The sequence below is a fragment of the Pezoporus occidentalis genome, unplaced genomic scaffold, assembly GCF_034315485.1.
Source record: "Pezoporus occidentalis ecotype Australia unplaced genomic scaffold, CSIRO_AGI_Poc_V1 ctg216, whole genome shotgun sequence".
In the NCBI taxonomy this organism is placed as follows: domain Eukaryota; kingdom Metazoa; phylum Chordata; class Aves; order Psittaciformes; family Psittacidae; genus Pezoporus; species Pezoporus occidentalis.
Window position 1 is genome coordinate 663,675 of NW_026914029.1, and position 22,059 is coordinate 685,733.

The 22,059-nt window shown below is 51.1% G+C and overlaps 1 protein-coding gene across 7 annotated transcripts in view; it reads left to right on the plus strand.

Moving 5' to 3' along the window:
- Positions 1 to 22,059, plus strand: part of OPCML (opioid binding protein/cell adhesion molecule like) — a 325,783-nt gene that overhangs the window by 227,457 nt on the left and 76,267 nt on the right. For 4 of the 7 annotated variants that reach the window (XM_062619950.1, XM_062619949.1, XM_062619952.1 and 1 more), the window contains one exon: positions 1,086 to 1,170. In XM_062619950.1, coding sequence (XP_062475934.1) covers positions 1,086 to 1,170 — 85 coding nt within the window. Of the gene's footprint in view, positions 1 to 109; positions 1,171 to 22,059 lie in introns of those variants that run through there. The other 3 variants (XM_062619953.1, XM_062619955.1, XM_062619948.1) reach the window with 3 other exon arrangements.

Sequence of the window (22,059 nt, forward strand, 5' to 3'; positions counted from 1 at the left end):
GCCTCTCGGTGCCGCTGCTCTGCGGGAGCTCGGTGCGGCGGGGGTTAAAGGCTGGCGGGTGAAGCGCGCTCCGCCCGCCTCGCTGTGTGTGTGTGTGTGTGTGTGTGTGTGTGTGTGTGTGTGTGTGTTCGTGCGGGTGTTACCGGGGTGTGCGGGAGCCCGATCGCCGGTCAGGGATGGAGCCGCTGCCATGACAACGGCGGGCAGTCCGCCTGCGCGCCCGGGGATGCTGCCGCCCGACCGGGCCGGGATGCTGCTGCTGCCGCCGCGGTCCCGACACCCTTCCTCCTCCTCCTTCTCCTCCTCCTCGCTGCTCAGCTGAAGGGGGGACATCTCTGGAGACCCACTTTTGGGAGCCGAGAAGCATCCCGTCCCCGGCCTGGGGGGGGAAACATCGCCGGCAGCTCCGCGGGGAAGTTTCGATCTTGCGACAGAACCGGCATTTCGGGGAGCTTTCGGGTGTTTTAGGGGCTTTGTTTTCCTTTTCCCGTTATCATTTCAAAGAGCAGCAGCCGGCAAACAGCCAAACTCCCCTGTTTTTGACTGGGTTTATGGCCGCCCTCCCTTTCGTGCCAGAGCCACGTTTCCTCCTTGGGTTATAAACTTTTGATGCCAGATCTCCGCAGCGCGTGCCCAAATGAATCTTAAAGTAGCGTCTGGAGCAGGCACACATCTGTGACCTTCATCTCTTGCACTGCATCTTCTCTCCTCCTCTTCCTCCTCCTCCCCTCCGGCCCTCCCGTCCTCCTCCCTCACCCAAGGATACTGGGGACTCCCTCCGGATGCCGCTCGGCAGGCTCAGCGCTCGCATCCTGCCTTGCCGGGGGCTCTCCTGATCTCCGTGGAGCTCCTCATCGCTCGGCCCCGGTGGTTTTGCTCCCCTCCTTCCCCACACACACGCACCCCATCCCTCCTCTCTCCCCCTTCATCCCCTTCTCTTTTCGCTCCCGGTGGCCTGGTCGGGTGTGTTTTTTGCCTGTTGGAAAAGTCCCTGCTGCCCAGGATGGGGGTCGGTGGGTGCTTAGCCCTGCCCTGGAGGTGCCTAGTCGTCCTCTGTCTCAGGCTGCTCTTCCTTGTGCCCGCAGGAGTGCCCGTGCGCAGCGGAGATGCCACCTTCCCCAAAGCCATGGACAACGTGACAGTGCGGCAAGGGGAGAGCGCCACACTCAGGTAGGAGCACCTGCATTGATGCCTTGGGGGGGGCGGCTGAGGAGGGGGGTCTCCATAAGGCTCATGGGGGATGCTGTGCGCGGTGCGGGGCTCCTGGAGGGTTCTGGGACCTCCTGGAGACTTCGTGTGTGTGTCCCGTTGTGTTGAGGGGATGCTCTGCGTTAGTGGTTTTGGGGCGAGCGATGCGCTGGTGCTGCGTGGGGCTGCGGGTGCCAGACGAGGAGCTGACACAGGGGTTTAGGTGGCAGACAGTGAGTTAGTGCCGCCTGCCGCTCCCAAAGTTGTCTCTGGATGCGTGCGGCTGTGTGGGAAGGGAGGGAAGGGGAGGGGGGGGGGGTCTGTGCTGCTTGCACCGATGCCAGCCTGCATTGCCAGTGGGTTTCCAGGGCTGCGATGCCTCCGAGGTGTCAGTGTTCTGCCTTGATCACTTTATAGTCTCTGCACGAATCTGTTAATATCAAATCAATCTTTTACTCCAGGGGTGCATCTTATGAATTCTGATGGATGCTTTTACCTTACTCTGTTTGCGGGGGGAGAAAGGCAGGCGGCTTCTATGCAGATGGGCCACTTCTCTGCTACACAATAGAGCAGAGCATCCTTTTCTTATTCCCTGAATGAGTTACAGGTGTACATGGTGCATTAGCCTGTGTCGGATAGCAGCTCTCAATAGGCATCACAGAAGCGCGGTCAGATGAGCAGATAGCAGCCCAGCCTTTTCTCAATGGGTGATGGGGACTCAGGTCGTGTCTGGGGCTTTGGGTTGTGCTGCGTGTGCTTCAGGAGGACCTGAGCTGGTTAATCCATGTGGAAAAGTGACCCTGTGACTCGGGAATGGAGCGCTGAGGGTGTGAGCTTGGAGAGAGAGAGAGTCTGGAGAAGTTAATCTGCTGCTTTCACTGCATTAGGGAGCAGTGTGTAACCCCGACACAAGCTCAGACCATGGAGGAACAGGGCTGCAGCAGAGAGCAGCTCTTCCCAAAGCCTGGCACAGGGATGAGGTGCGTGCCATGCTGTCTGTGAGCAAGGATGAGCCTGGAGCAGAGGACGCTCTGCTCACCTGGATATGGAAGGATGGACAGGGAGGGTTGGGTGATCTTCCCCTTGTTGTGGGGGAAATGGTAGTACAGAATGTGATGGTGGGAAACAGGCTCTACGAGTTCCATGTGAGAGAGGTGCTGGTCTCCCAGCATGGTGCCTTCCACGCTTTGGGATGTTGCCTGTGCCTAGCACATCCCTGTTCCTCACTCCCAGGCAGGGCCCTGCTTGTCATCACCCTGTGTAACTGGGGGCCGTGGCACTGCAGAGGGCATGTGTCCTCTTCATAACTGACTGCAATGATGCTTAACCTGAGCTGAAGTGAGAAGGCAGGTTAAAGAAGGGAGCACAACCCCTCCGAGAGATGCCTTTGGCTTTGGTGCTCTTTTCCCCACCGTCGGAGCAAGAGGATGCTCATTGGGGTTTGAGCAGGATGGGTGCTGAGCCCCCTCCGGGGGCAGCTCCTGCAGCTCCAGCTGATCCTATTGCCAGCAGAGGGCTGACTTGGATCTCCTTTATGTATATTTTAAAGCTTTTGGCCTCTTTTCCGTGCTGTTTGCAAGAGGGGATGTTTGTGAAGCAGCCAGCTCTGGAGCACTGAGCTATTTTAGCCTCCCCATAAGAGACGCTGCATCTCTTGGTGTGACTTACAGGAAGCTCTGCCCCAAAAGCACTTGTTTTCTACCCATTTCCCCGCTTGGCATCTGATTTTTCCACGCTCACCCCATCCCTTTTCCTCCTCAAGTTTAGCTTTTGCTTGCTGCAGTCAGGTTTCTGGCCTCCAGCTCCCATTTGCCCACACTCCCTTCTTGCATTGCTGTTTCCCAATGGTCTAACTCCTCTCTCCCATTCTTATCCCCTGTTCTGGGTATGCAGCAGCCCAAAGGTGGAGTTCTCAAGGATGCAGTTGGCATTCGTTATCAGGTTGAAATACCCTACAGAGAGCTGGGAATGGGAAACTGCCCAGGACAGGCTTCCCGTGTGGATGATGCTTGGGTAGGTGTCTAGTGTGGGGCCCTCAATAGGGTTTTCACCCAGCAAACGGTCTGTGCACCTGTAGTCGGAGCAGATGTGGTGTCCTCTGCTGTCCTCGCTGCAAAATGGCACTTGTGGGGCTCAAACCGAGGAGAAAAGCTCCTGTAATTCCAGTTTATCGCACTTATGGAATTAGCCACAATCCTGCAGGGATTGGACTCGCCAGGTCCTCTCCCACCCTGCTGCTACCTGGTCATAGGGCGGGCTGAGCTGTGTAAACTCCCTTGGATTCAGCAGGGCTGGTGGAAGCTCTGAGCTCTTTAAGCACACGCATGGCACTGCAGAAAGATGTGAGGGAGAGCAGAACCGCATGATGGAGGAGGAAACCTGGAGGCTTTTCAGGCTGTTTGTGGGTTTCCTGTATTGGATTTCGGGCACATCCATTTCCACCTCTCCACCCTTTTTCTGAGGGAAGCTCAGTGGAATCCTTGTAGAAGCTAAGGCTAACGTTTACAGTCGAGTTTGGGGTCATGTTAGATCAGCAGCAAATGAGTCCCCTGTTTTAAGCAGAGATTGTTGGTAATTCACTGCTTCCTATTGTAAGAACAAAGAATTCCCATAATAGTCCTGCACCTTTCCTCTCCCAGGAACTTGAGGCAGTTTGCAAATTCTCTGTGTAGTATTAAAGAGAAAATCGAGCTGCCTCCTACCTGCCTCTGAAGCGCAAAACCTGCTATGAAGAAGGGCAGATGTTTAGGTGGTAGCAGTAACCCGCATTAGCCACCAGTCTGGGACGTGGAACAGAGCAAGGAGCACACTCGAGGTTGAAGAAGGTCACTTTTTCATTTCCCAGCTGGGATTTGATGTGGAAACAAGGATTAAGTTTGTGCTTGTGGGAAGAGTGCCACCGAGTATCAGCTTGCTATGCACGATGCTTCTTGGATGCGTGCCCTGCAGCTCGCAGGGCCACAGGCATCTGTCCCTTGGGATGCTGCAGGGGCATCGCTGGCAGGTCCCCAGCATGGTCACTAATTCCCAATGGGTTGATCCTAGCTAGAAACCTTGGATTATGTTTTCTCCCAACTGCTTTGCAGTGCTGGAAGCACCGGCACTGCTGTTGTCAGAGCTCAGGGTGATGCAGGCAACGGCTGAACCACGGGTACCACATCTTGATGCTGAAATGGGGGATGTGGAGTAAATGGGATCGTATTCCTTGTGCCGCCAGCAAGCCGACCTTTTATAACAGGCATCAGTACAGTTCATAAAGACATAAACCAGCAGCTGCTCCAAATTTCAAGGCTTTATAGTTTTATCTGTGTTTAAGAAATATTGGAGCTTTATTTTTAAGGCAAAGAGAGCGATGCAGTGGTTGGAGGGAATAGCTGGGCGATGGGATGTGCTGGGTTTGCTCCTTGGCTATCGATGTGGGGACACAAGGACTTGAGAAGGCCTTTCTTGCTCTCTGCCTCAGTTTCCCCATGTGTAAAATGGAGCCAACAGCACTGGTGTGGTTAGAGGAGGGGGATGAGAAGAAATGAGCTTTCATAGGTGGTGCTAAGATTGTACAACACATGTATAACTAAGCTTTTGTCTAAGATAAATAATACAGAGAGGCTTTCCCCCTGCATTTAAAGGCAGATTTTCAAGTCAAATCACCCTCTACCTTTATGTTCACTTCTGGCCTCCCTATTGCTTGTCCAAGGAGACCAGACAACCAGGGTGACTCTGCTCATTTGCATCCAAGACTTTGCTCCTGGCTCTGTTTTGTCAATTAGTGACTATGAGAACAATTCCAATTAAAACTAAGAAGGTAGAATAAAAATGCCACTCTTCCATTTATTTTTGCAATTATAGTTTTAATTATTCCTGACAATTCTGCTCTTTTTTTTGGGGGGGACAGGAGGTGTAGTAATCTACCGCACTTTGATTTCCCAGCACGCAATGAGGCCCGAGTAAAGTAGAACCAGCAGGAGCAGGACCACAGGCTCTAACCATAGGTTTGGGAAGCTGGGAAATGAGATTTCCCCCCCCCTTCTTGCTCAGTCAAACCACCAGCCCTTGAGTTTTCCTACCTGTTAAATAGGGGTTGTGACACTCACCCGTGCAACCAGCATAGAAAAGACACGGTAATGCAGCCCCGTCTCTCCGCAGTTAAGTCCTTGCTGGGAAGTGGGAAGAGAGTCGCTGCTTTTTGTGTGCAGATGCTAAAAGCAAGGGGATTAGTGAAGAGCAGATTAGTGAGGACTTGCTCCATCACTGGCCTTTCCTCCTTCTCTTTCCCCCCAAAAAGTTTTCTGGAGTAGCTAAATATATACCTGCTGTTTCCAAGGTAGAACTCGCTGCGTGGTGGAGCTGTAATTGGCGACTCAGGGAAATTACAGCCATGGATTCTGGCATTTGGATCCTCCTGGCTGGCATAATAATTTCTCCCTAGGTAGCTGGTATTTAACTTGTCTTATCTGCTCCTGATAGTTATAATTACAATGCCCACTAATTTCACTTGTAACGGTGCAGCCGTTGGAAGGGTGGTTGGAGAGAAAAGGTTGAGGGGGTTGTGGAAAGGTTCCCTCCACCCCAGCCCGGTGCATGAAGGTGAGTGGTGATGCTGAGACCATGCAGTTGGTGCCCATCCTCCCCAGGTGGTGGTCCCTTCCCACCTCGGTGGGGTTGGAGCAGCCCTGTGCCACGCTGTTGGCCTGGCTGGCATCAGGAGAGATGCTGGTGGATGTGAATGAAGAGAAGGCTCAGGGGAGACCTACACAGAACCTGGAGAGGGGCTTTGGGCAAGGATCTGTAGGGACAGGCCAAGGGGAATGGCTTTAACCTGCCCGAGGGGAGACTGAGATGAGCTCTTAGGCAGAAGCTCTTCCCTGTGAGGGTGCCCAGAGAAGCTGTGGCTGCCCCATCCTTGGCAGTGTTCAAGGCCAGGTTGGACACAGGGGCTTGGTGTCCCTGCCCGTGGAACTGGATGAGCTTTAAGGTCCTTTTGAACCCAGATCAGTCTGGGACGCTGTGTTTGAACTCCTGGTGTCCTTGCTATGGGATGAATCTAAGTCTCCATCTGGGGCTTGCTGGTTTGTGTAGGATTTCATAGGGACAGGTTGCTTGTCCCCACTCAGGAGCGCAGTCGTGTTGTGCAAGGAGGAAATACGGGGCTGACTTCGGGGCATTCACCTTGTGCTGCTGGTCCTTTTGCCCAGTACAAAGCCAACCCCCACGCTAAGTTTCTGAGCTCCACTCACCAGAAATAGCTCCGAGTGGTGATGCTCAGCTCCAGGGGATGAGACTGAACTGTGAGTAATCCTTTCTCTATAGGGTACACGAGATCTTTTTGCAGGCATAATAAACTCCCCGGGATTGCAGGCAGTAATAGCTGTCCTTCCTCTGGATCACACGCACTTCTCCAGGAGCTCAGGGTCTTTGTTTCTAGAAAAGGATTAGGTGTTAACGCTGCAAAATGAATCCGGGGCACAGTGGCTGTCTTTCACGTTCCTGGTTCCCAAAGAGTTCCTCTGTTCCCTCGACTGCTCTCACAGTTTGCCTCCTCCTTGTGTTTCTCAGCCCTAAACCGTGGATGCTTTTTACATCAGCTGGACATATTGTTTTAAGTGATAATCTTTAGATACTGCAGCCAAGCAGGCAGTTCGTAAGGGATATCTCATTCAGTGACTATCATTTTGTGTGTCCTTGGAAGCAGCTTTTAAGGGTGAGGATGTGCCGGGTTGATTTCTTCTTTTTCAATGAACAAAATGATTCCCCCAACAGCCCTGCCAACAGTTTTTAGCCTGGAATGGGTTGTTTACTACAGGTTTGATTTGCTGCGTAGGTCTTGTCTTCCCTAACAGACAGAAACCCTTCGAGATTGGTTCTTCAGTGCAAAATACTCACTTCTGTTTTCCAATGACTGTATCTATCCCAAGGTTTGCTTCAAACGAGTTGTTTCCATGACTATACTCTCTTGATGCACTTGTTCCTTGGGATACAAATGGGTCTCCAAGTCTGCTGCTCCGTGGATGGGCGAGGATAATGAGAACAACAACTGTTGTGGTGGAGGATCAGATGAGTAAATTGTGCTGATGCTGTGCTTTGTGCCATCTCCAGTGCAGCAGAGTTCAGGGTAGGGAAAGCCAAGGAGCCATCTCATGGAGCATCTTGCTGCTGCTTCTCGTATGTGGTGTCACCTCCTGGCTGGAGCTGGAGAGAAGAGGGATGGGAGGGCAGGAGGGAGAAAGAGGGACAAGGGAGAGGGGGGGGGGGGAAGAAGAGGATGAGGAAAGAGAAAAAGAGAATGTTGGAAGGATGAACCAAAGCAAACCCCATGACTGGTTAACTCCCACCGTGTGAAGTTCAGTGCTGTGGGATGAGTTCCTAAATCAAAGCGCAGCAGTCAGCATGGGGTTGAGATGCAGGGATGCTGGGCTTCATCCAGCTGGTACCCAAGCCCCGGGGCCAGTCCCGCTGAGGCAGTGCATCCCCCTGCCTCCTATTTGGGATGTTTTTGCTGTATGTGTGCCTGTTTGTGCGTGTATATATATAAAAATCTAACAAATTCCTAACCCATATAAATCCAATTACCCATGTTTTCCCTGCAGGGAGCGAGGGAGATTAATGTTTGGTATTTTGGCAGGAATGTAAAAAGAAATAGGTGGTAATAACAATGAAGGCTCATAAAAAGGAGCCGATAGCCGTGTCTGTGCCCGGGAACCCGGCTGTAATTCTCATGGGCATTTGCCAGCAGGCTGTCCTGCTCCCATGGAGAGGCAAGAAAAGCCAGGAATGCTTCCTGGGCACCTAAGCAGGGCTAACAGTAATGTGATAATAACGAAGGCTGATAAAAAGAAATGCTGTCTGCTCCCAGGGCACCTCCTTGTAACACATCCCACTTGTAAGAGCCATGGGAGCATCCTGCTGTTAGCCTCATTTTACAGAGATAGGAAGGAGGATGAGTGGGATTTGTGGAAGGAGTTTGAGTCTGTGGTCGTGTTGGTTCTTGCAGATCTGTCTCAGACTGACATACCTGAGAGTACCAGAGTGGAGAAAACAGCATCTCCCTCCATCTTTTCCTCCACTCTAAGCCCTTTTCTGCCACGTCCCTGCGTGCTGAGTTCCCCCCAACTTTCTTGAACAGGAACCCAGGCGCAGGAGATGACTTTTTCCTGCAGCTTTTGGTCAGGGGATGGTAATCTCAGTGCAAGGCCTGGAGCACAAGAGTGGTGGAGAACGGTTGAGGGACCTGGGGGGTTCAGTCTGGAGAAGAGAAGGCTCGGGGAGACCTGATGGCTCCCTACAACTGCCTGACAGGAGGATGGAGCCAGGTCTGCTCCCAAGGAACAAGGGATGGGACAAGAGGAACCGGCCTCAAGCTGCACCAGGGCAGGTTTAGATGGAGCTGAGGAACAATTCCTGCCCCAAAGGGTGCTCAGGCATTGGAACAGGCTGCCCAGGGCAGGGCTGCAGTCACCGTCCCTGCAAGTGTTCACCCACGGTGTAGATGAGGCCCTCAGTGCCATGGGTTAATGGTGGCTTTGGCAGTGCTGGGAAGTGGTTGGTCTTGATGAGCTTTCAGGTCTTTTCCAGCCTGGCTGATCCTATGATTCCATGATTCTGCGTGGTACCAGGCACCTCTCCTCCCTCAGCTTTGACACTGGAGAACCAACTACTCATCATCCCTCATCAACACCTTCCCCTCTGCCCGGGTGAGGTCCCCTCTGCTCTCCATTTCCCCCCCCCATCACTGGTTCAGTGCAGCGAGTGGCATCCTGCGCTGCTCTCCCCGTCACCCATGGTCATGTATTAATCACAGTTCAGCTACTGCATCCCCATAGTGGCTTCTGCCTTCTCTGCTGCCTTTGCATCAGGCTCCTTGCTCTTCGTTTATTACCACCACAGGTTTTATAACCCACTTTATCAGATGACTTTTTTCCCTCTTTCTTAAAGAGCATAACCCATGAACAACTCATCGCTGCAGAAAGAGGATGAGTGCCGGTAGGAGAAGAGAAAGCCTCCATGCTTACACCTGAAATTAAGAGCCTGCTTCACAGTGGCATTGCATTTAATTCAATCAAGGCAGCTAAAGCTGAGATCTCAAGGCCTTTGTGTGATCACAGGAGTTGCTGTGGTGCAGCAGCAGGTAGATTGAGCCCATTTCCGAGGAGACTGGAGGTAACTGGTGGAAGCAGCCAGGCCTGGGGCTTAACTGCAGCGACAGTGGAAAGCTCTTAGCATTCACTTCGCATCCTGTCTCTCTCTCTGTGTCACCCTCCCTCCTCTTGCTCCCTCTCCCTACATATTCCTTTATGTGGAATTGATTTGTTTGGCTTTTTCCTATTTTTAAACTGGGGGGAGGTCTGATTTTAATTAATATTTGTAACTGGAGGATAATTCCACCACTGGTCCCATCGCTGCCTGAGTCACCTTCTCCTCCCTTCTCCTTGGGAGAAGGCTGCTTGGACTTAATTAAAGTCAAGGATTCGGGCTAGTGGGAACAGTGGGAGTCCTGCAGGGCTCTGGATGAAGTGATTGCTGTGGGGGAAGCAGGTAATTTCTTCTCAGAGCTGTAGACTGTGATGCCGAGACACTGTTAGACCCATCTGGTTTGACCACCTGCATTACCCAGGCCGTTGCATCTGGTCCTGCGTTTCCCATCCTGAACCCAGAAACTCCTGAGTGCTCGGTCCACTGATAATCCTCGTGGCCTCCTCTGGCCTTGTTCCAACAGCTCCATGTCCTTCTGATGTTGAGGACACCAGAGCAGCACAAACTGAGTTCCCCATGCCCATTGCCACTGGTCATGATGGGCGATGCTGGAGGGATAACGGCAAAGCTGTATGTACCCAGTGCATGTCTCAGTGCTTGTGCTTGCAAGACAGCACTGCCACTAGAGCTCAAATGCAGCCTAAGCAAGAGCTTAACAAGCTCTGAGAGCTGTCCAGAAAGTTATCTTGACACCAAGTGACAGACTCTCAATTGAGATCCTCTGGAGACTTTGAAGTCACTTCCGCGAGGTTTCCAAAGCTGGTTTTTCTCATACCTGAAGAATCCTTTATCTGCTGCGACGCCTCCCCTGCCTTGTCTCATTGCTTTTGACGTTTCTCTTTGTTGCCTGCTGCAGCACAGGTAAACTCCACTGCAGAACTCTTGAAGAGGGGGGTTTTCTTGCTCTCTGCTCCTCCTCCAGTCTGCTCCGCTCTCTTGCTGCTTTTCCCATAGGAATTGCTTGGGCTGATGCTTGGATCTGTAGAGAACTGGCTGGAGTGATGTCAGGACTGCTTCAGCTCATCTGGGAGGGCAGGGGATGCTCCAGACCACTGGGGAAGGACAAATATAGTGTCTAGTGTGGAAAAGGGAGGAGAAACTCCTAGATTGCTCACCTTCCATCCTGGGAAAGCCCTGGAGCAAGGGAGGGACAAGAAGCTGTACCACAGCCAGCAGAGGGATTGGTCACAGAGGACTACTCCAGTATCCTCTGTGTGGCAGTGGGACAAACCACATGGGTAAGGAGGAAGCAGAAGGTGCCTCTGTCAGTGACCCAGGCAAGGCTGTAGTGAGCTGATGGGAAACCTCGGGTGGGAATCAGTGTCTGGGAGCAGGCTGGAAGGAAATGGACTGGTCCTTGTAAGGGGCTTCCCTGCTTTTGAGACCCAGCCCAATATGGACTCTGTGCCCAGCAGGTAGGAAAAGCTGTCTTTGCAGTACTTTGAGGCTTCAGCTGGCTGATGATGCCCTTCTGGATGGTACCAAGGGCTGAGTGACATCCTTTATGTCCTAAATCTCGCATAAGGTTCCTGGTGTGTGGGTTCATAGCAGCATCATGCTGCAGGGCTGGTGTTTTGGGATGGCATTGAGGACTTAGAGGGTCTCTGAAATAGCAATGTGCTTCATGATGTCTCATTATGTGCCCCATCCCTGGCAGTGTTCAAAGCCAGGTTGGACGGGGCATGGAGCAACCTGCTCTAGTGGAATGTGTCCCTGCCCATGACAGGGGGCTGGAACTGGAAAAGGTTTAAGGTCCCTTTAAGGTTTTTCCCTTTAAGGTCCCATAGAATCGACCCATTCTATGATATTCTCTGCTCTGTAAGGTTGGGTTGGTTTTCCTCCCAGGCAGTGGGTGGCCGCTGGCCTCATCCTGCTGCCTTCTGCTGCCTTTTGGTACAGTTGCTGGCAGCAGCAGTGCTTTCCTCCCCTTCTTGCAGAGGATGTCATGCTCCAGCCCCCCAGCAGAGTGCACCAGCCCCTTCCCTGGTCCCCGGGCAGTCCTGATGTGCACAAGAGAAGGTGTTAAGAGGCAGCCGGGGCTTGCCCAGACTCTCTGGCCGAGGCTGCAGACTCTCAGAGGTGCACTTGGAGCATTTGTCTTGCCTTTGCTTTTATTGCCTAATAAATCAGTGCTGGGCACAGCCCATCAGTGGGAATTAGCTTCCTTTGCTAAAGGCGCTGGCTCTTCCTATTGTAGCTACACCCAGTGAGGGTGTGTGGTGCCTTCTCACCTTCACCAGCTTTTCAGCAGCCACTTGTGTGACTGGGAGCAGGGAATGAGCTGCAGCCACATCCCTCTGGGCAATGCCCTGATGCCAGGTCAGTGATGCCGACTCCCAGCTGAATCCCTTTGCCATCCCTCTCCGAGGCCACTGCCCCAAGCCAGGAGCATTGAGGGTGGCCAGGACCACATGGTCCTGGCTGTAGGCTCATTCTGGGTAGCATCTGCTTGGCCTCACTCTCTGAAACTCATGCTTTGTGCTGCGATTGCTGAGCTTGCAGCTGGTTTTCAAGTCTCATCTGCACTTAGCAGGGTGCTGCCAAACCCACTGAGTCCAGCAGGTTATTTCCCTTCAGAAGCCATTTATCTTTTCCCTTTCAGATGCAGGGCTTCAGTCTCTCATCTTTCTTTTTCCTCCCACGTGGAAAAGAGCCCGTTCTTCCCAACCTTCCCACACTGCTGGCTCTGGGCATGGGCTCGGGCCCCATCCGTGGAGCATGGGGATGTCCTGGGGAGCAGAGGCAAGTATAGGGAGTGGACACCATGATCGAGATGGGCTGCTTGACATCTATTGATTCCAGTTATTTAGAGGGAGATCACTTCAGACTTCAGTGTCTTGTGTGTGTCTTTTCCAGTCAGGATTTAGGGGGCTTGCACATTGGAAAACCCCATCTCAAAGTTACCTTCAGGAGCACCATCTCATTCATGCAACAGGAGTACGCTGTGCGATGGTTCCTAAAGTTTAACAACTGTGTCTGTTACCTAGCTGCTAAATCTTTATATGCCTTAAATAATCAATTGCTATTCAATTAGCATACAGTACTGTTAGTGCCTTCCTAAATCTATAATGATAAACCAAGTTACAAGTTCTTGGATGTTAATTACTATCTGATGATTAGGAACAGCAAGACATTTACCAGCTTCATCCCAGCTATAATACAGCGTGTCCGTGCACACTGCAGAGCTAAACCCCACTTACTGTCTCTTAATAATCAATGGGTGTTTAACATGCAATATTTGCCTAATTAGCACTAAATGAAATCCTCATTGACAACACTTCAGGGGAAGAGATCTGCCTCGAATATGATGGATTAGACACGGAAGGGCTGTTATTGTAAGCAGGAGATGCGTGTGTCGTTTGCTTTGCTTGTCATGGCTGGCACATGTTTCCCTGTGACTGGCAGCCTGGTCCAGGGGGGATGCAGTGATGTCTTGGTGGTGGATTGACAGGCCCAGAGACCCCAGCTCTCTCTTTACTCAAGCAGCTCTTTCCAACACCCTTTCCTGCTTCCAATCCCCACTCACCCGTGGATATACTTGTTCCTCTGCCTCAGAGGATGCTCTTTGGGGAGGCTTCCTGCCTCTGGTGCTTTATCTGCAAGCAGAGCTCTGGCCACAGCTACCATAGAATGCTTTGGGTTGGAAAGAACCTTAAGATCAACCAGTTCCATGGTGTCCCGTGGGCAGGGGCACCTCACACTAGACCAAGTTGCAACCATTCCTTCTGCATTTTGGGCTATAAGCTAACCTTTGGCGAGTCTCTATTTGGGCAATGAGGGTCATGGAGATGCTTGCGGCCATCTGTTTGACCTCAAATTGGGGATGCTGGGTGGAGGTGGGAGGGCTGCGGGGCTCAGAGCAGCCCCGAAGCCTGGTGCTGAGTGGAAAAGCTCCCTTGGGAAGTGCTGTGCTGCAGTTTGTCAGCAAAGGTGGAAGCTGTTGTGCGAGAGCAGCGGGATGGATTGCACAGCCTCCGGCTCTTTGCAAGCATCAGCCTGTCCTTCACACTCAGCGTGGATGTAATTAACTGTGCTGATGGGATGTTGTGCCAACAGCAAAGCAGAGAACACCACGAAAGGAGGAGGAAGCAGTACCAGGGCTGTTTGGCACATGCTGCACAGCTCACCTCCTGCCACAGGAGCATCCTCTGGGATGGAGGGCAGGGTCCATGCTATGGAGAGGAGTTACACAGCCACAGAGTCTGGAATAGCTAAAGGATGCTCCATGGGAGGTGTTTCTCTCCCTGGGTGCGTGATAGGTATGCCACTTCCAGCTCTTTCAGTCCTTTGCAGGCGATCTCTACCCTTGTTATGTCAGGGCAGGTTTCTCACCACCAACTTCAGGGTTTCACCAAAGGCCTCTTGAAGCCTGAGCAGCTCTTTGGTTCTTTAGGGGTCTTTCTCTGCCCCCCAGAAACCCCATCCCTGCAAAGTGCAGAGCTGGGATGGGAAAGAAGGAAGGGAAAAATAATCAGTAATAATAAAGAAAAAAGTCTTTCCATTAACAATTGAAATGGTTCTTAAAAGAATTTGCCTATTCTGCAAGGAATGTTTAGTAACTGATAGCAATTTCTAGCAATTAAATACAAATTAATCCGTGCTACTGAGTAGTGCTTTATTTATGGCTCTGTATTTATGGGCCCTCCCTCTCCTTAAAACATCATCGTTGCTTTTGATAAGTAATTAGAGTTTCCTGGATAATCTCCCAACGTAGGTATGAATTTTAAGTAAGTTTTAGTAGCAAGCAAGTGTTCCATTGTGATGCTGAGGGAGGGATTATCATTATTCACACTCTAGTAGGGCCAGGAGGCTGGGACAGGCACTAGCAAAGAGGTAGTCCCAGCTCAGTGTAGTTTATGGTGATTTTTATGTCTTGTCCCTCCACAACAGGCTCCTGAACATGCTTTTCCAAGGAATAAAGGTCATTTGTTGTTACTTGCACCAGGGCAAGTTAGGGAAGCTGTGCATCCCAAATGCCTTCCTTAGAGTGGAAGGTGTCCCTATTTGTGGCAGCAGGTTGGAACTGGATGAGCTTTAAGGTCTCTTCCAACCCAAACCATTCTACGATCCATTGGGCTGTGCTGGTGAGTGTGTGATCCCCTCTCATTCAAAGGCTGTGCTTATCCTGGCCGTGGCTGCGCAGCCTGTTCTGGCTCCTTTCTGGCTTCATTACTGAGCTTGATGAAATGGTGCTTGTACAGCCAAGGGTTGGGAAAACACACAAAGGGACTTTTCTAGTCACCTGAGGCACTTGGATACTGTGGAGATGGATGCTGAAGGGACGGAGGCAGTGTTTGACATGTAATGAGATGTAACCCATGAAGGCAGCATCCTCCTGGGGTCCAGATGCCTCCAAGGAAGGGAAAGGGTTGAGACAGAGCCTTAGGACCTGGAAAAGGCTCCCTTTGAAGAGGAAAAGAGTGAAGTGGAGAGTTACCCTGTCCTTGAGAGGAGTTGGGGAGACATTGCTTTTGCAGAGGATGGGGTTGGGAGCAAGTGAAGGTGAGATGGTTTTGGCCTCAGGATCTTCTGTATCTTGTCTTATAGTATCTATGTGTGCAGCCAATGGTGTTACTCATTCTGTTAGAGCACTTCAGGCACCACCTCATGGGATGTAACATCATGGCGTGTGTGTCACCTCTCCATGAAGTGAGGGGCAATCTCCTAAGCCATCAGGTCAAACTTGTCTTTGAAGGTGGCAAGAAAGGGCGAGTTTGGCCAAGTCTGAAGTTGCTGGGTCTGGGGAAGACCATGGGGTCACCCCAAGTGACAACATGAGGCAGTTGCCTTGGCAAAGACCAGCATGAGAGTGACTTTGAAGGGTGAGGAACAGCGTCAAAGCTACTGAACTCTCCTGGTCCGGCAGTTTTCCCTTAGATTTCACAGTGCCATTAGTTTCGTGCCATCCTTCCCATGCTGGAGGACTGGGGACCTTTGAAAACCTTATCTCTTCAAGGTTTTCCTTTTGCCCATCTCCTGCTGCATTGAGGGTCTGGGGCATGGTGACAGCTTTTATCTCCTCTCCTTTCTTGTGCTGAATCAGAGCTGGTGGCTTTTGGCCTCTGCACTGCAGGTTTATTAGCTGTTGCGAGGTGCTTTGTGGTACATGGAGGAGGGATGCTGAGGACTCTTTTGGGTTAATCAGCTGTCTGACTGGGAGGGATGAGCCCCAGTGAGCCAGCTGGTCCCCTCTGGGGGCATCCTAAGAGCCCCCAGCCTTCACCCTGTGATTTAAGCACGGTGGCACCCGGCTCGTGTCTGAACATGGAGATCTTAGGTTCAGACTTTTGAAGGGCAGTCTCTGACGGCCCCTGCTCTCCCTTCCAGCAACACAGATGCTCACTTGTGTGATTAACTTCACATCCCAAAAGTCACTGCCTCTGTAAAGCTTCAGGTCCTGCCTGGTGCTTCTGACTGCTTGAGTGCCCTGCGAGTCTCTAGACAAGGGTCAGCTGCTGTCAGAGAAGCTCAAAGGCTTTGGGTTTGAAAGGCAGGAATGAGTTCTTGGCTCTTGGAGTTCAGACTGAAGTGTCTGCAGACTGCAAGGGGCATAAACAGGGAGTTTGGGCTCTTGTCATCGCTCAGGTTTTGTGCTTGTGTGCAGAGGGATGCTGGTGGTGAGAGGAACCATCCCAGAGCTGTGTCCTTGGGGAGGTGGGCGAGGGGAAGGAGCTGAGCTATTCAAATCCCTTTTGGAATGCTCACAGCTCCCTCGGGCGTCTCATTGCTCACCCCGTGATTCATCCTAGAACTAGGGCGGTTGTCCTTGGCTCTTGGCTAACTCGGGAACAGGGGAGGGAGGACTTGTCATCTTTCGGGGAGCCTTTGATGGCTCTGAAGCGCCACCATGTGGGTAACCCACCCGTGCTGGGGAGTGAGAAGAGGAAAACGGAAGGGCAGAGGTGGGCTTGCTGCTGGCAACGGTGTCTCGTTGACTACACATGGCCAAGGGATGCTCCTCAGCTGGGTAGTGATGGGTGGACACTGATCTGGGGGGCCGAGGTGCCTGCTGGTGGCTGCAATGGGATTTTGCCCTGGCCTTTTGCATTGTGAAGCACATAGAATCATAGAAATGGTAAATGCTCCATCCCTGGCAGTGTTCAAGACCAGGTTGGACAGAGCCTTGGGCAACATGGCCTAGTGTGAGGTGTCCTTGCCCCTGGCAGGGTGTTGGAACTGGAGGAGCTTAAAGTCCTTTCCATCCCACACCATTCTATGATTCTGTATTAGAACCAGCTTGGAAAAGACCTTTAAGATCATCAGATCCCAGGACTGCTAGGACATGGGTTGAACCTTCTCCGTTGCTTGGCTCTAGGGAGATGCTGGTTGAAGCCTCCCTGCCTTCCTTGCTGCCTTCCCTCCACCAGCTCACCATTCCATGCACGGAGCCCGTGCAAAACACCAATTAGCTCTAAAACAATTATTATTTCTTTTGAAATGCCATTTTATATATGCAATAACCCACCACAGTAATCCCGGGTTATTTAACAGAGCATTTACCATGAAAACAGTCATTACTCTTTAAACGCCGCTGCCTGTACAAGCCTCTTAACATGAAATGGCAAGTGAGGCAGAAGTCTTGCTGTCACGAATGCTACATTCCCCTGAATACATTAGAGACACGGCCACCAGGAAGCCTCCTGAGTGGGTTTAGTCATGTTTGAAGAGGGGCCTTTCCATTTGGATTTCCATTTGGATGCTGGAGAGGGGCTCTTCATCAGGGACTGTACCAATAGGACAAAGAGTGATGGGTTTAAACTGAAACAGGGGAAGTTCAGGTTGGATATAAGGAAGAAATTCTTCCCTGTGAGGGTGCTGAGGCGCTGGCACAGGGTGCCCAGAGAAGCTGTGGCTGCCCCATCCCTGGCAGTGCTCAAGGCCAGGTTGGACACAAGGGCTTGGAGCAAGCTGCTCCAGTGGAAGGTGTCCCTGCCTGTGGCAGGGGTTGGAACTGGATGAGCTTTAAGGTCCTTTCCAACACAAACCAGTCTGGGATTCTATGTGTCTATGTTCAGATGGGTTCAGTCCAACTCTGTGATGGCCCTATAGCTTCCCTTTGCCCTCATCCCTCTCTTCTGTACCCCTTCTGATCTCCAAGGGCAGCAGCTGTATCCGTTATCCAACCTAAACCCAGTGGATTTAACTATTTTAATCTTGTTGATAGGACCTCTCATACTGCACAGATAAAGACATTCTTGCTGCTGAGTCAATAATGAATTTAGGAGCAAATTCCGCCTTTCCCCCCCTTTTTTGTACTTCTAGAGAATTGTGCTGGATGACTGTTACTTACTTTGTAGACCTCTCTGAGATACCTGGCGCGAACCCAGGGGACCAGATGGAAATACCAGTCTCAGGCTTTGGTTTAAGCAAAACAGTTGTGTTTAAAGATTAATTGAAGATGTTTTAAAAATTGAGCAGCCCATCCATTTTTAATATTGATTGATATCATTATAAAAGATTCAGCTGCAACTCTTCTCCCCAGGACCTCTCTTGGCACCTCTCACTCAGCGCCTTTGTCTGCGAGGGACATGGAGTAGCTCTTTTTCATCTTTGATCCTCACTCTTGTGAAATTTATGGGAAGCGTTGGCTCATGTCTGGCACAGCAGAGCATCCCTGGGATGTGCTGGAAGGATGTGATGGTGGGTGGTTGAAGCCCGTGTCTCTGCTGGAGGAAGGAAAGGGGATGGTACATCTGAACGTGGTGATGATATTTAGGTTGGATATAAGGAAGAAGTTCTTCCATGTGAGGGTGGTGAGGTGCTGGAATAGGGTGCCCAAAGAAGTGGTAAGTGCCCCATCCCTGGCATTGTTCAAGGCCAGGCTGGATGGGGCTTGGAGCAACCTAGTCTAGTGGAAGGTGAAGGAAAGGGGATGGTATATCTGAATGTGGTGATGATGGGCTGCTGTTGGTTGAAGACCAAGTCTCTGCTGGATTGTACATCTTACTGCAGTAGCATCACAGAGCTGGGAGCAAAGCTTCTTCCATTAAACTGGAAGAAGCCTCAGTGCAAAGAACACTGAGGATGTGAATAGGAAGAAGATAAAACCATCCCAAACAGCAAGAACATTTGGTTGTTCTTCCTTCAACCCCCCCGTATGTTATTTTCTGTATTTAACACTTCTGAACATGGAAGTGGAAAAGAAATACCAGCAGAGCACCCAGGCCTGGTGCCTCCTTTGCAGAGGCCTCTTTTAAGAGGGTGGTGTTGGCAAGTGGAAACACCAAGCAGCCACCCCACAGCCCTGGAGGGGCTCAGTTTGCTGCTGAGGACTAAGCCTCCAAATGGCATTTATTTCACAGGCAGAAAAGGTCATGAAGTGAAGGGAAACAAGCACTGGATTCAATTAGACACCTCCATCCAAATAAATCTGTCAAGATGGCATTCCTGCTGAGGAATCAATTGACTTGCAAAAGGAAGGCTGGTGGTGGTGGTATTATTGTTGTTATTATTATTATTAGCTGAAATTAGCTCCAGTACCTGCCTGAGTTGAAGTGCCTGAGCAGGTTCACATAATCTATCACTCTTATTAGATATTAATACAGCCTCCTCCACCTCACATTTAGTGGCCTGCTAATGGTCAAGTGGCCCCAGAGTGCTTCCAGGGAGGTTGATAGGAATGATTAGTGATGAGAAGGGATGGTGAGGCTTTTTCTGGGCAGAAGGTTAAGGGGAGGAAAAAGAAGGAAAGAGGGAGAACAAGCAAGTGTGCTTGCAGCCAGTGTGCTTGGTCAGATGGGTTTCTTGGTGGGTCTTCATCAACCTGAGTAATATCTTGATGTGTTCCCTGTTGTTGGTGTGAGAAGGTACTCAAGTATTTTACCTTGTGGCTGGGCATTGAGAGGAGCAATTCCTTCCCCAAAGGGTGCTCAGGCATTGGAACAGGCTGCCCAGGGCAGGGCTGGAGTCACCGTCCCTGCAAGTGTTCACACACCCTCAGGGCCATGGGTTAGTGGTGGCCTTGGCAGTGCTGGGGAACGGTTGGACTTGATGATCTTAAACCAACCTGGTTGATTCCATCAGTCTATGAAAGGGTTTGATCTCCCCATGTTGCTGCTGCTCCTGCTTCCCTGGGTCTCCTGGCTCGGGTTGGCTTGGTGTTTGCCAAAGGGTGCTATATAAGGATGGGGTTAAAGGAATACGGTCCATTAGGTTGGAAGGCAAGGAGAGGAGGAAGTGGGCAAAAGCTGAGATGTTCCATTAGGGAGTAAATGATTTTGCATTTACTGTTGGAGAGATCTTGAAGCTTACGCAGTCCATCATCTGAGCTATTTAAAACTTGACTTGAGAGAGCACTGGAGAATACGGCAAAGGAACAGGCCTCTCCCAGCTGGATGAGAGCCTGGATAACTCCGATAGATCTGATCCAGCTCTGGCACTTCCCACTTTGCTGCTGTCAGCCCTTGGTGGCTAAGCTGGCCTCACCTCCCTGTGCTCCCAGGGATGTCCCCTCTTTGAACATGAAGTATGGGGACATCAAATTTGAAGGTTTCCCAGGGCAGAATTTGCTGAGAGTGTGATGGGAAAGGTGATGAGAAAAGTTTCCTTCATCTTTTACCAATGGTGAGGTTTTCCTTTCTACTGGGCAGCCTTAAAAGAAACCCACACAGGAAAGAAAGAAAAGCCACCAACCTCCTTTGAAGAAAGACTTTATCATATCTCTGCTTTCCAAGCGCCTTCAGCTTGGTGCATCTCATCAAGGAAGCTCTTCCCACACTGTAGGATTTGCCCCGGGGTGGGTGGTCCACCTCATACAGCACCAGATCCTCCTCTCCTCCTCGTCTCGCTGTGGTTGGAGTTAGGTGGCAGGAAGGATGTCCCTCCTGGACGTCATGTAGGTGCTGGTGCCGTGTCCCAGCTGGTATCTGTGTGTGTGATTCCAACCGTCTCCCCTATACGCCCCCAAAAGTCCATTATGTGGTTCCTAGACCTCTGCTCCATGTATTGAGATGAGTGTGGCTATGCTCACCTTGAGACTTTGGGGCAGGGGATGTGTATTCAGAGCAAGGATGAAGATGCACCCCTTGGGTGCAGTGTGGAAGACAAGGGACACTGACTGTCATCACCACCTCCTGTTGCTTGTGTTTTATTGACTGGTGCTGACAAACTGGTTTATGGCCAGATCTTTTCTCCCCGCCAGGACTCAGCAGTTATTTCTGAGATGATGCTTTGCCTCGGAATCTTCCTTCATCCTTCATAAATCTTGAGCGAGGCTGCTGCATTCAGACCAAGCTTAATATTCTTCTTGCAGATCTCTGCACCAAAATGGCTGCATCTGAGCAGGGAGGTGTAGACTCATTCTCCTCCACCCCTTTGCTCTCCCCAGTGGTGGTATGGCCTCTCAGAAGGCTTGGGGTACCTTATGGGGGAGGATGGTGCTACCCTGGGGGGGGGGGGGGGGGGTTGAGGATGCAGTGTGTGGACGCAAGCATCCTCTTCCCATTGTGAATAATGGGTTGGAGTATGGAGGTGGTGTTAATGAGGGAAGACTGAAGGAGAGCAACGAGTAGTGGGAGTAAGGGCAAAGAATAAGGAGGATGTAGCAAAAGAGACTTGGTTTGTAGCTGTTTGTTGCTGCTGTTGGCTTTTATTCAAGTAAAAAGCAGAGCAAGAGTCCAGCCCCTTCACTTCACCTCTCCTCCGTTAATGCATTGGGTTGCAAAGGACAAATCCCATTCACTTGCCCTTTCCCCTCTCCTCATTAAGTCCCATGACCCTGAGGCTGTGCCTGGAGCAAAGCGTTTATCCCAACAAAAGGATTAGCCAAATAAGGACCCAGTTTTCAAGGTGGTCACATCCCTCAAGGCCAGGCGGAGGCAGAACCTCTGCGCTCAGCTGAGCTGGGTCAGGCTTTTCCTCCCTGTGTGCTGAGTGATCAATCCCACTTGCTCTCACCTCACCCATGAGCATCCCCTCTCCTTTGCCATCCCCCTAAGAGAGCGTTTTCCTGGGGCAATGCTCAGCAGCAGCTCTATTCCCTGCGGATGCTGGAATAGCCCCAGGAGCTGTCATCACTGTTCCCCATCCCAGGGCATCCCAAGAATCTCCCAGTGGGATGTGCCCAGCAAAACAAGCCCCCAGACTTAGTTTAAGTTATTCTTAAGCCCCATTGGTAGGTCACTGGAGAAGTTCTCATGTAGACAGGCTCCATAAGATGAAAAAGCAGGAGCTTGTGAAATAAAAAGCTGAAGAAGGCGGGTAAGAGAAAGAACACTTAAGCTTCCAATAAATCCTCAGCAGCATCAAGCCAGGGTGGGGAAAAAGCAGCATCTCACTGGTCTTTGATAGAGAGGAGTTAAAGGTATGCCATGGGATGGGAGAACAAGGTGCATGTGTCCTGGGAAGGGTGAGAGAGTGGTTCTGCAGTCATACACACGTATATGTGCAGACAGAGATGGTTCCCAGCTAAGCCACAATGCTGTAACTCCAGATCTTGGGAGTTAATAATCCCTTTGCTTTTCATATCCTTTGGGATTTCTCACGCTCTGGTTTGGTTCAAGCTAGGCTCAAGAGGGAAGGTTTTGCCCCGAGCACCTTCTTTAGCAGATGGTCTTTTTTATCAGGTTTCCAACAGCAAACAAACATGTCTCTTAGATGCTTTGACTGCATCCCGAAAAAAACAAG